The 13,223-nt window shown below is 45.7% G+C and overlaps 1 protein-coding gene across 1 annotated transcript; it reads left to right on the forward strand.

The window, feature by feature from the left end:
* Positions 1 to 656: 656 nt before the first annotated feature.
* Positions 657 to 12,921, forward strand: DSTN (destrin, actin depolymerizing factor). The gene is made up of 4 exons (XM_037896197.2): positions 657 to 1,320; positions 11,048 to 11,355; positions 11,645 to 11,721; positions 12,372 to 12,921. Exons 1-4 carry the CDS (start codon positions 1,318 to 1,320, stop codon positions 12,479 to 12,481), a joined length of 498 nt encoding a protein of 165 aa, XP_037752125.1. The 5' UTR covers positions 657 to 1,317; the 3' UTR covers positions 12,482 to 12,921.
* Positions 12,922 to 13,223: the final 302 nt, after the last annotated feature.

Consider the following 13,223-nt stretch of genomic DNA (forward strand, 5'->3'; position numbering starts at 1 on the left):
AGGGAATGATTTTCCTTTTGGTGCTGCTCCTAGATTGAGAAGAGCGTCTGCACCTGGGCCAGAAATATCAGCCATAATCTTTTGATCCATTAGCAGTATAATACTAAAGTATTTTTACAATAGTTTTTCAAATTATTTTTAAACTAAGCTTGTGCATGGGTTATAGAAATCCTTCCTTCTTCCTTGCACAGAAACTCTATGGAAATCAGAGTTTCCTTAAGATTGACATTTCAGACACAACCTGACCAGCAGCACACTACAGTAAAAAGGGAAAGGCAGTTTATCCAAGCCTTTTCTCAGAAACACCTTTCTGACATCTCTCACTTCTCCTGTCTCAAAAACAAACCCTGCATTGTGTTGGAAACCTGAAACAGAAATGACTCAGCCTGCGTCTGACTCATATACAGTGGAGCTACTGCTTCTTCGGCAGCTGCCGAGTCACCTCTAGGAAGAAATACACAGGGTTTCCCTATAGCACGCAGCGAATCTGGTGGATTGAACCAATAGGGGATGGTTAGCTATAATCGCACCAAAGTAGGTAAAAATGAGAGCTCCTTCCCTCATCTTTCCTCTGATCCTCCTCCCCCCCCTTCTCTCCTCCCCCTTTCCCCACTTCTCTCCCCCCCTTCTCTCCTCCCCCTTCTCTCCTTGCCTCCCACTCCCTGCTCGCCTCACTCCCTGCCTGCTTCCACTTTACCTCCCCTCCCCCTCCCCTGCCTGCTTCCACCCTACCTCTCCTCCCACCCCTGCCTGCCCCTCCCCGCTTCCACCCTACGTCCCGTCCCCTCCCACCCCACTCCCCTGCCTGCTTCCACCCTGCCTCCCCTCCCCTGCCTGCTTCCACCCTACCTCTCCTCCCCCTCCCGTGCCTGCTTCCACCCTGCCCCTCCCTTCCTGCTTCCACCCTACCTCTCCTCCCCCGCCCCAGCCTGCCTGCCTGCCTCTCCTCAGTCCCTCCCAGCCTCTGCCTCACCTGGGAGCACGTAGCCCCCTCCAACGGCCCTGCCATTGGCTGGCGGGCACTTGAGCCCACCTGGCAGCGCCCTGTCTGATTGGGCAGCCCGGCGGCCCCTCCTCCCTATATAAGGGCCCCGCCCCCAGGGCGATGGAAGCAGAGCAGGCTGAGTCCGAGCGTTGCCAGCAGAGCTGCCCCCCCCGCCAGCAACCGTTTCCTCCAGGCACGGCGGCGTGACGTCGGCAGCGCTTCCGCCAGGCTCGCGCCTCTCCCTCGCTCTTTCCTGTTCCCGCGCCTCGCCCAGCAGCACCGAGTGAGGCAGCCGCTCCCCGGACTCGAGACCCGCCAGCCCCGCCGAGACCATGGTGAGAAGCCGGGCAGCGCCCGCGGGGGACTCGGGCTGAGCGCTGGCTACCCGCCGTATCCCGGCCCCTTCCATCGCTTCTCCCCACCTCTTCCCCCCCCCCCCCCCCCCCGCATGGTACCGCCCGCCACGGAGCCCGGGGCGATGCAGCCTTCCGCTCCCCGGCCCGGCGACCCCCTCCTCAGCCGATGGTACCTCCCGCCCCCCTTTATACGCGCTGGCGCCGGCGCGTCCATCGCGGCCGGTGCGGGGGGGGTGCAGAGTCATTTCCCTGCCGCTCCGCGTGGATCCTCAGCCGGCCGTGCTCCCCTCCCCGCCTCGCAGGGCGTGTCCCCTCCCAGGCGCCGCGGCTGGGACCCGGCCTTCCCGCCGGGCCGTGAGGCGCGGGCGGCCCCCGGGGCCGAGGCGGAGCGGCGGCCGTAGGGAGCCGGAGGTCTGGCGGCGGCGCCCCCGCGTCTCCCGGGCCGGCGCGATGGGTCCCCCTGGCGGGCGGGGCCTGCCCCGGCGGGGCGCGGCCGGAGCCGTTCCCGGGGCGGAGGGGCGCCGTGGGGTTGCTGGCGGGCGGCGCTGGCCGGCCGGGCTCCCCTCCCTCCCGGGGCGGGCTCGGGGGGCTCGCTGGTGCCGCAGGATTGCGTGGTGCCCGCGGGGACGCCTCCAGCCGCGCTCAGACGATGCCGGACTCGGGAGGCGTCCAGTCGCTTATTTGCTTTCGACCGACTGATCCTGTACGTGTGAAAACTTGACTTCGGGATCTGGCTTTCCCGTGAGGATAAAGGTCATTGCCCAATAAGGCGAAGAATTTCAAGATCAAGTTGTATAAACTTGAAGCGCTGCAGGCAAAAATCTAATGGCCCATTATTGGCGAGGTGTTAACTAATACCCTACTTGTCGGTTTTAAAAAAAAAATAACTCTTTTCTCCCCATATAACTAGCTAAGCAGCATTTTACAAGGCTGTTCTGGAGACCTTTAAAAAGTTTCGAGGCTGTGACTTGCCTACTATATTCCACCTTAGTCCCGAGGCCCGCCAGGGATATCAGTTGGCGGCTCCTTCACGGGATTCACCCCAATCCCGGACACCTGCCCCTTTTGTGGTGTGAGGCAAACCCTGGCGCACATCTACCTAGAGTGCGCCAGGCTGCAGCCCCTATTCCGGCTCCTCACAAATATTTTGTTAAGGTTTTGGTTGCACTTTTCCCCTCACCTCCTTATCTAGACACTCCCTGTCCGTGGGCCCTCTAAGTCACAGGGCCTTCTGGTCCACCTCCTCCTGGCCCTGGCTAAAGTGGCCATCTATAAAACCAGGGTGAGGAGGTTGGCCGATGGAGTCTCCTGTGACTGTGGGGCCTGTTTCCGATCCTCCGTCGGTTCACGTCTCTGGGCAGAGTTCCTCTGGGCGGCATCCACTGACTCCCTTGACGCCTTTGAGGAGCAATGGGTGCTGTCCGGGGTCCTCTGCTTGGTGTCCCCGTCCGGTTCCCTTTGTTTGACCCTTTGACTGCATTCCTGTCCCTGTTGTTCATTAGTTGTCCCCTGTAATTACTTGGTTTTCCAGGTCCTGTGGACCCCCCCTTAGGCTGGGGGGGATCCTTTAGCAGTGGGCGGGCTTTGCCCGCCCACTTCCTGGATCCCCAATAAGGCTAGTAGGCTTATACTGAAAAGGCTAGTTGGAGACCATATATGTTGGGATGATAACTTGTACTGAGACCTTGATTTGCTGGTTCAGCTGAATATAGGTTACTCAGTTTACAACACACTATGAAACTTGATCTTGTAGGTCTGGTTGAAATCTTTCTATTTAATTTAATTTTTTTTAAAGAAAACTAGCATCTGCTTGCCAAAAGACTTCTTCAGAGGTCATCCAAAAGAATACTTGCCCATGTTTAACCAGACAGTCTCTAGTCTGTAACTTATAAAACCTATTTAAAGAGCATTCTTCCTCAAATCTTAGTTTCTGTTCTCATTTGATATTATAGTGAAGTTAGAAATCTGTGTGCATGTTGTGTTGTCATAGAAATGGCTGTCTCAAAATCAGAACTGACTCACCAGAGAATGTTATATGCGTTTGGCTAATGACCTCAAACCGTTTCTCACTATTAAAACATCCTTCAGAGTACCTTGGTGTGTGTTTTTTGTTTTAAAGTCTATAATCCCAATAGCTAGGCTTGGAAAGATTAGGTTTTTATTAGTATATGGAAATGGGCAAAAATACTTCCATTGACTGAAATCTACAGATAGGCAAATTGAGAAATGCTTCTCAAACTTGGTTTGATTTAAGAATATTTTTATTCTTAAATCAAATATATTATTTGCCCATGGACAGGGAGTGTGTAGATAAGGAGGTGAGGGGAAAAGTGCAACCAAAACCTTAACAAATATTTATGTGATTGTGTTAACGTCAATAAAGCTTACTTTTTGAACTCCACATCTGCCATAACTTTATTCTGAGCCCCATATTTCCTACAACTGTGTTTTTTTAAAAAAAAATTGTGATCAACAATGGCTTTTAAATAAACATAATTCTGTCAAGATTACCTTAGACTTTTTTCTTTGTGGGCTACTTTGTGATTTACTGACATCATGTGATAGGAAGCTTTTGACCTGCTGTGTGTTGGGACTAGACATGCACTCTGCATGTCCTTGCGTACACTCCAGAGTATCATGATTCATTGACAAGCTCCCACAGGAAGCTGGGGTTTACTTGAGGCAACTAGTAGCCAGAACTTTGCTCCTAGTAGCCTTGGATGTCTCTGATGCAGCAGTCTTGTGTCTCTCTCCAGCTATCACCATGAAAGGGCATCCTGGTTACAATCCTCAGGGTTTCAGAGAAATTCAAATAACTGAAAGGGGGAGACCTTTAAAGGACCATATCTCTTACTCCCTTCATATGAGTTGTTACATACCCTAAAAGTTTCCAGGGTCACACCAAAATCCCTGGGTATCTATAAATCTGCTACCAAGGCAATCTTTTTAGCTACCAGGGACAGTTCAGACAGAACTTCCTCCTCATGAGCAGCAGAGGCCTGCAGACTACACTAAGGTGAAGCCTAACTTCTTTTAAAAGCCCTAAATCATTCTTCTACCTGCATCCTCTTCCAGAGAGCAGTACTGGCACTTGTACCAACTCTCCAACAGCATTCTTCTCTACACCCATTTTTGGGTGGCACAATTTCCATTTTTCTCTGGCATGGGCTGGGATTACTTCACACCAGTGAGTAGTGGAGATATGCCATACAATCTGTGACCACCTTCAGGGAATGACCTCATGATCCAACTGATGGAAATGTATTCCTTCAGCTAGGAGTGATGGAAGGAACTCCAGGAATTCAGAGGGAAGGGTTTCTGTTGCAACTATTTCTGCCTCTGTCTAGCTAGTAAGGTCTCTTATTGGTAGACAAAAGGCTGGATGGAGTCTTGACTCTGGTTTGGAAAGAAACTAGGTTAATACAAAATGACTTATTTGATAGGCAAATCATGGCAGCCAGGCTAGGATGTGATATGCGGAAAAACTTCTGTATTGCTTTGACTTGTAAATGGTCTCTGACACACTAGCAGTAAATAAGATCCAATGAAGTGAGCTGTAGCTCACGAAAGCTTATGCTCAAATTGGTTAGCCTCTAAGGTGCCACTAATACGCCTTTTCTTTTTGCGAATACAGACTGACACAGCTGCTACTCTGAAACCTAGCAGTAAATGTCAGATATCTCAAATGTGATATGCAAAACAAATCAGATCTTAGTCTAAATTTCTGCAACAGGGGACCTTCCTGCACTGTGTAGGAACAGTTGTCTGCGGTATTGCTGTCTGAGATCCTGCCTATACTACAACTTATAAATTTATAACCAACTACTTAACATATTTTGTGCAGACTTTTGTCACTATTTAATCATGTTCTAACCTTTCAAGGGCCTGACTTGATACAAGGTAGTCTTCCCCAAATCAGCTGATCACAGCCTCCATCAGCTTGTTTGTCCATAGCTCCTGCCTTCCAGCTTTCTGTGCAAAGGACATCCTAGGGTGTTGCACAGCAGCATACGGGAAACAAGTAAACCTAGCTTCACTGCCCAGTTCTTCACAAAAGGAATGTTCACTTCCGCCACATGGTTACTGACTAAGGAAAATTTGACCAGCTCTCAAAGAGGTGCTGTGACAAATCGGTGATTCCTGGGTCTGATGTAAGTGTCACACAACAAAAATGAAGTTGTGTTTTCAGTGTAATGGGTCCCCAGTTTTGTGTGGAGGGAGAGGACATTGAGTTCAATTGGAAGTAGGGAATTAACTGCATTCTGTCTAGCAATCCTTTTATTAGACTGAAGTGCAAAGTTCTAGAGTCACTACTCATTCCTTCTATATTTGGCTAGGCATGCTTGAGGAATGTAGCTTTCAGGCTCTGCATCCAACTGAACTTACATAAGAACTGAATCTTTTTTCCCAAGAAACAAATGTTTTCACTTAATTAGGTGGATATGGATTGCTTAGAACACATGCATACAGTTAATGTAGCTCGTGAATGATGTAAGATTTTGCTTTAAGACCCAGGTCTCAAGAATAATGTAACCCGTTGAACTGGTTTACCATATGTAAACTTAACACTGGTATTATGGCTTTTGGTTCTAGACTGCTGGGCTTGGAGGAAGAGAACCTGCATATTATCCATGCTGGTCTCTTCCTCCTCCTTCATGTGCCCGCACACCTTCTCTCCCCACCCCTCCAAAATTTACTTTGTGCAAAACTCCAAGAAGCTTAGTCTTTTTTTTTTTTTTTTTTTTTTTTTTTGCCGGGGGGCATAAAAATCCTTTACTAAAGGAAAACCCTAAGGTTCATAGCCCAGGGTTTTGTTGGGAAGCACTAGCTTCAATGCAACTTTGGACACAATGGAATGCAGAATTGTGCTGTAAATCCAGTCTGCCAGATGTCTGGTATGTGCATCCTATCTTGAACTTGCTTTCCAAATGCAAACTTTCTTTCCAAATTCTAATATTACAGAAATGCATAGGTTTTGGTGGCAACTTGCAGGGGCCTCTCTAATGTCAAAACTGGACTAAAGGAATAACTGGTTTAGATTTTGTGCAAGGTTTTAGGGCACTTCTTTTGAACATAATTAAAGAAAGCAAAATGTGGGAAGCTGACATGGCTGTTGTGTACAGCCTTTACCTGCATCCATCAAGATGGGGCACGGAGGACAGAAGGGAGGCTTTTTAGAAGGAAAGGGTTTCTTGCTTTTAGTACATAGTGGTGTTTAGGTAAGGCATTCCTCTAGCACAAGACATCAGAGCATCAGTTTGTAAGGTGTGGGAAAAGTGCTCCACATGGAAAAAAGATGAGAAATTGGCTGCATCACTGTCATGCATTCTTACTTGGCATTTACTGAATCTCTTGTACATTAGCAGACCCCATGTGCCTGCAGTAGTCTAGACAGGTGTACGGGCTGGTGTTGCAAGGACTCGCAAACTTTCATGCCACAGTTCCCTTTGGGCCCACGCCTGGAACTCTGTATTCAGGTTGGCCTTGCACAAATGAACAGTCTACTTTGAAAACTCTGCATGGGCAGCCAAGCCTGGATTAACCAATGTGTATGTAAAGCACTTGTGCCGGGCCCGTCTCTGGGGGGGCTCAGAGTACCAGACCAAAAAGGGGATGGGTAGCTGGTGGCTTGAGAGGCGCATGTAGCTTATCAGATCACTTTATTTGGTCCACTAGCCTGTCTGCTGGAAAAGGGAGGTATTCTCCTCCCTTCCCTCCCATTTCAGCATGTTGCTCCTGCATCCTCCACCTCCACTTGTGTGACCTGCTCCTGGCCGTAGAAGGCATGCTGTTGGGAGAGTGCTCCTATTGCTCTGGTAGCAGTCGATGCTGCCTCGCTGTCCAGCTGCTGCTGTGAGTGCTTTGTTGATCCAGTAGCAGCTGGCACTGCCTTGCTGCTGTGAGAGTTGTTTACTCTGATTTCTTGCAATTTTTTTCCCCTTGTCTCATGACACCTCACTCCCAACCTGCAGCTTGGGAACTATTGCACTATTTAATAGCAGCCCATGAGACATGTTTCCCTTCACACTTTCCATTATAACATCTGTGTTGCATGGAAATTAGTATTGGGAATCTATTCCTAACCAATATAGAATTTTATCCTTTTTAAAGAACTCTGTACTCTTCCTGTGTCTCCTACTTCTTGCATTTTTACCACCTGGCCCCCTCTCTCCTAGGTTCTTCCACCCTTGTAATGGAAGATGGTTTGTCTTTCTTTTCCTCCCTTCTAGTAGGGTTGCTAGTAAGGTGGGGAGGGGGTTTCAAATGCTTTAACAGGCTTGAGAGCCCTTGCATTGGGCACCTGTAGAAACAGATCAGGCTGGACTCAGGCCTCTCTCTGGTCTTTGTTCTGGGAATCACCTGAGTCAAAATTTGTCTTAGTCGTATGCTAAATCAGAATATATTCCAGTGGTGGCCTCACCTTGCCACCCACAAAAGTACCAGCAGCATAGCATTTTAAATAAGCAGCCATAAGTCTAGAACTTGGCTAACAATTTTCATGCCCAAGATGGAATAGAGTGGAGTTTTTTTCACTAGTCCTGCAGTGTTAACAGTAGTATCGCTCCATTTCGTTTGCCAAGTCAAGACAGCATAAATAGTGATGTGTGCAATATGCACTCCTCTGACCTGCTCACTGGTAGTGAGCAGCTATGGAAGATCAGTGTTCCAAATCTTGGGCCATTGGTTAAGTACCTGTAACTTTGTATGAGGAGGTGGAATATTTCTCCTCCAAAGAATCCATTGTCCTGGAGACTGGGAAAACTCAGTTACAAGATGTTTTAAGTAACTAAAAAGATGTGCAGAGGTCTGATTGGGGCCAAGGAAGTGGTAAGCCCCATTGCGGTAATCTGCATGTGCTTTCCTAGACAGAACTGTAGCTTCATACTGCAATTAAAACTGGCTGTCTTCTTTAAAGAACACTTACCCAGCCCCTTTGGCTGGTGCAAAGCTTACATCCTCTAGGAGAGAGCCATTCAACATCACTTGTTGTTCAACTTGAGTTCCCAAATTGAACCCTCTTAACCCTTTTTGAATCTTAAATAACTTGCCAAAGTATTAGATTTCTTTGTAAGGAAACAAGAAGTTTCCTGCCTCAAGATGAATTACTGGCTCTACACAATCGCTCTTGGCGGTATTGTTGACTCTCAGCACTACTCTAGCTTTTTGCTGGTCTTCTGAGGTTGACTTTTTTATCCAAAGTGATAGCAGTAAAATCACTAGCAGGTCTGGGTTTAGGAAAGCAGGTCAGTGTGGGAGCAGGTGCCAAGGTTGAGGGTTCATAAGAAAAGCCATATGGCTTTTGCCATTTCCATATGTAATGTAGGAAATGAAGAGTATGGTCTGTCTAGTTCAAATTTCATAGGCCACAAGTTCTAAATATTGTAGCAACTTTAACTGGAAGTGTAACCGCCTACTCTAATTTTTACATGGTAGACAATCCTGAAACAGATTCAGTTGCCCACTTCTAGGTGGTTTATCTATAAATCCTGATCTCAGGATGGCACTTCAGGTTCCATGTAAAGAAATCCTAGCTACAGGGAATGAGCCAAATTTCAGATGGCATCTACCAACATGGCAGATGTCTGAACAAGGGAATTAATATGTATTCAGTGAGACTACAGTTTAGTAACTGAGTAGCTTGAGTCAACTCATTTTCTTGGTTTTTTTTGTTTTGGTTTTTTTTGGGGGGGGGGGGGGGCAAGGGGGTCAAGTTAAATCCTTAAAGGCTGTTCTTTTTGCTGAAAAGCAGGGCTCTATTTCCCTATCATATGTACTTCTTCTTACTGCTAGCCTTGCAGATTCAATCTGGCATCTGAAAGGCAAGTTTGGTTTTTTTTGTTCGTACTTCAGTGCAAAAAAACGTTCTGCAGCCTTTCACCTCTGAGGTCTTCAAATCATGCTCCTGGTGACAACCAGGCAACTCTACTTCATCAGTATAGGCTTACACAGATGCATTCTAACAGATTAGAACTGTGCAAACAACTTAGTGCAAAGCCACAGACAGCATGGCTCTATGTTTCTTCCTTTGCAAGAATACCTCATTAAAGAAGACTTAAAATACACACCTGAAGCAGATATGAGTAAGAAGGTGCCATGTTAGTCACATTAGAGTAACTGACTTAAATGGGAACCAAACTGAAATCAGTCTAAGCTGGTACCAGTGATTTTAAACACTGCACATGGAGTCCCCTAATGACTTCCATAGTGCTACAATTGAACTATCATGTCTGTAAACAATATTTTTCTCTCCTCTTGCTGTGAAAGACCCCTAAAAACAAGTGGCAATACTCTAGATAAACAGGGCTGTCAAATGCTTACCAAAGAAATGTTTCTCTAATGTCAGTCCTAAATGTTAATCAACTGCTTTATAATGCTAGCTGCACCTGATTGTGAGTACCTAAGTCAGTGTTACCAATGTGGTGTAATATTGCAGTGTACCAAGGGCACTGTAATAATCAAAGGGCACTCGCATGTGCTGAACTCGGATGTGTGAACAGGTCTCTCAAATCATTACAAGGATGAAGAGGTTTAACGCGCAAATATAGCAGGCTCATTACACTGAAGCATGTAACATTTTGAACAGATTGGTAGACATGCTTCAGTCTAATCCAGTCATTTTATACTGATCTAGCCTAAATTATACCTATGTGGGAATACCTCAGTTGCCAGTGTGGATCATCCTTTCTTGAGAGAAGTATGCCCAGATGCACAAACCTGGAGCGGTCAGGGCCACACATCTGCACAGAGTGTATATATATATAACAGTAGGGATAACCCCAGCTATCCTTCAGAACTGAAGGAGCAACGGGCTTTTATTCTGTTTGTTTTTTATGCAGTTCCTTTTATTCCCTCTTAGCTTATATGTGGGGGGGCCCTGATGTGGCTGGCATAGATGGGCCATATAAGAGTTAAAATAATCCAATGGGGAATTTTGACTACATAATAGAAACCTAAGAGCCAGCAGCAAACCAGAACTAGGAAACTTATCAAGCAGTTTCCAGAGATCTAACCCTTTAATAAAAGCATGACATTTTCTTTGAGTAACTTCAGCACAGACTTGTCACTCACTCTAGTCAGATCTTGAGCCTAAAACCCAGCATTTTTCATAAACAAGTCTTGCTCCAGAACTTCTAAACTTCTAAACCTGAACCACACATACATGTGGCTGTATATGTAGAATCTGATAGCACTGCTTTACTTTCCTGTAGGCTGGAAATGGCTAGCCAAAATAGTGGCAAGTTGAGACTTGTCAAATAACTAAAGAATGCTGTCTCAAAATGACTGCCAGGTAAAAGCTACTTGTGGGGTTTCAAGAAAATCAGACTTAGGCATTCACTTCAAGACTGTCAGTTAAACAGACCTCTGGAGCTACAAGTTCCTGTTTCTCAGTAGAAAGACCTTCAATGCAAGTAGGATCTTCCTTCCCCATCAGTCACTTTTCAAAAACAGAACTTATGTGCATTAGGAACTATAATTTTAAAAACTAACCGTAGCCAGAATGGGAGACTTAGACCCTGTCTTTCCTATATCAACTTCTGGTGTTAACTGTTTCAGGCTTTCTGCATCTGCCACTCCAAGCCTTTAATACTCTAGGAAATATTGCTTGTCTTTTAGTCTTATCGGCCTAATGCATTAGGCTGTTATACAGTAGCTATATAAAGTGCATAGTCCAGGACTGAAATTGACTTAACTCTTTCTGTCATAGGCATCAGGAGTACAAGTGGCTGATGAAGTATGCCGTATCTTCTATGACATGAAAGTTCGTAAGTGCTCCACACCTGGGGAAATCAAGAAAAGGAAGAAGGCAGTTTTATTCTGTCTCAGTGAAGACCAGAAGTGCATTGTTGTGGAAGAAGGCAAAGAAATCCTCGTGGGAGATATTGGCGTAACAGTTTCTGATCCTTTCAAGCAGTTTGTGCAGATGCTCCCTGAAAAGGATTGCCGTTATGCCTTGTACGATGCAAGCTTTGAAACAAAGGAATCAAAAAAAGAGGAGTTGATGTTCATCCTGTGGTAAGCTGGAAATGTGGCTTATGTGTGACTTGGTCTCTTTGCTTGCACAATGTACGTACATACCTACCTGCAATGCCTGGCCTGTACACAGGGTCTCCATTAATGTGTAAGATGCTGAAATGTGGTGACACACTCATCTGGTCCAAGATATTGCATGCAGTTTAGGATGGGGTGTCAAGTGTTCGTAAACTTGTAGGGCCACTGCTTGTCACCTGAGTCTGTAGGTCTTAGATTCTGATATGTTGAATATCATCGTCTTAACAACTTTCCTCTTGGTATGTCCAACTAGGGCACCAGACCAAGCGCCTCTCAAAAGTAAGATGATCTATGCAAGCTCTAAGGATGCCATCAAAAAGAAATTTCAAGGTACGTAATACGGGCAACACTTTCTGACTTGGCCCAATTAAATCTCTTGCACCATAGAACTGCTGACCCACAGGACTTAGCTGTTGCTAATTGACTAGTGTCTATTTAGAAGTACCAGTTGAAGATGAGTACTTAGCAAGTGAAACTTCTTGACACATGATTAAAACACAACATGGCAAAAAAGTGTCTGAATTGCACGTGCAGTAGAACTGCATTTTCCCTCTCCGTGCGCATGGCTTCCCTGTTAACTAAGCCATGGCTCTTCAGCTGCACACATCACAGGTCCCATGCCACTTCAGTGGGTTTTTTATAATGCTGAAACTCCCAGCTTCACTCCAGCAGAATCTGCAACTAGGAAGACCAAAACATACACATCCAGTTCAAGTATCCAATACCATAACATATCCAGATGCCTCAATCATCAATGCTTGCACATCACTAAGTACTCAACTCCCACTGAAATTCAATGGCACTTGAGCACCTAAATCCTTTGGGCTCTTGGACTTCTAGACTGGACCGCCATGTGCTTGAATTCCTGTGAATTGTTGGACTACCTGATCAAACACTCTTGGCTACAGATGCAAGTTTCTAATGAGAATTACTAGCATATGGGAACTCGTGAATCACTGAATTTTTTGCCTTTCTTCTAGGCATAAAGCACGAATGTCAAGCAAATGGGCCAGAGGACCTTAACCGAGCTTGCATTGCTGATAAGCTAGGAGGCTCCCTAATCGTAGCTTTTGAAGGATGTCCTGTGTAGATGCCATACAGTGCCACAACTCTACAAGCATTCCATGTTTTAATATATCAATTATGTAAAGCAAACATTCTAAACCAGGGTTTCACTAATGGTAGGGAAACTGTCTTGTAGAATAAAGTAGACTTTGCAGATGTAGTTGATTATGTACAAATGATCCTGAATAAATAAAGTCTAAGGATTTCTCTTGGCTGAGCAGCCCTGAGGATTACAAACAAGTTTACTATTGAACTCTGGCTTCAATACTGCATAGTGAAGGGGGGGAGTTTGGTTCTCTTTCCAGTTGATCTAAATTGTAGCAAACATCACAATCTTAAATTTTCTCTGTAGCAATCAGACATGTCACAAAGCTTCTTTTTTCTTTTTTTCCCCCCCTTTCTGGCTAGTGTCTGTCTTAGGATGAGATTAATACAACTTTATTAAATGTCATATGCTAAAAGGAATGCTGTCTGTCATAACCATCACTGTGCTGCTCAATAACTTTTTTTTTAATATTAAACACATCAAGCTCTGGTGTACCCTAGCATATAGCTAAAATCAAAGTACAAATAGGCACACTTTCCTGGCAAATAATCCTAAACCATTTCTTGTAAAGTCATGGTCTCTTATTAGTGTCTGAAAGCTCCTTCATTCTGCATGTAGTTATGCATTCTCTGATAATTGATTTAGAACAATTGTGTTCAGAGTGCAAGCTGTATAGTGCTAAATCAAACTTGTACACAAATACTGAAGGAGGATCCTGGGA

Source organism: Chelonia mydas, chromosome 3 (assembly GCF_015237465.2).
Source record: "Chelonia mydas isolate rCheMyd1 chromosome 3, rCheMyd1.pri.v2, whole genome shotgun sequence".
NCBI lineage: Eukaryota > Metazoa > Chordata > Testudines > Cheloniidae > Chelonia > Chelonia mydas.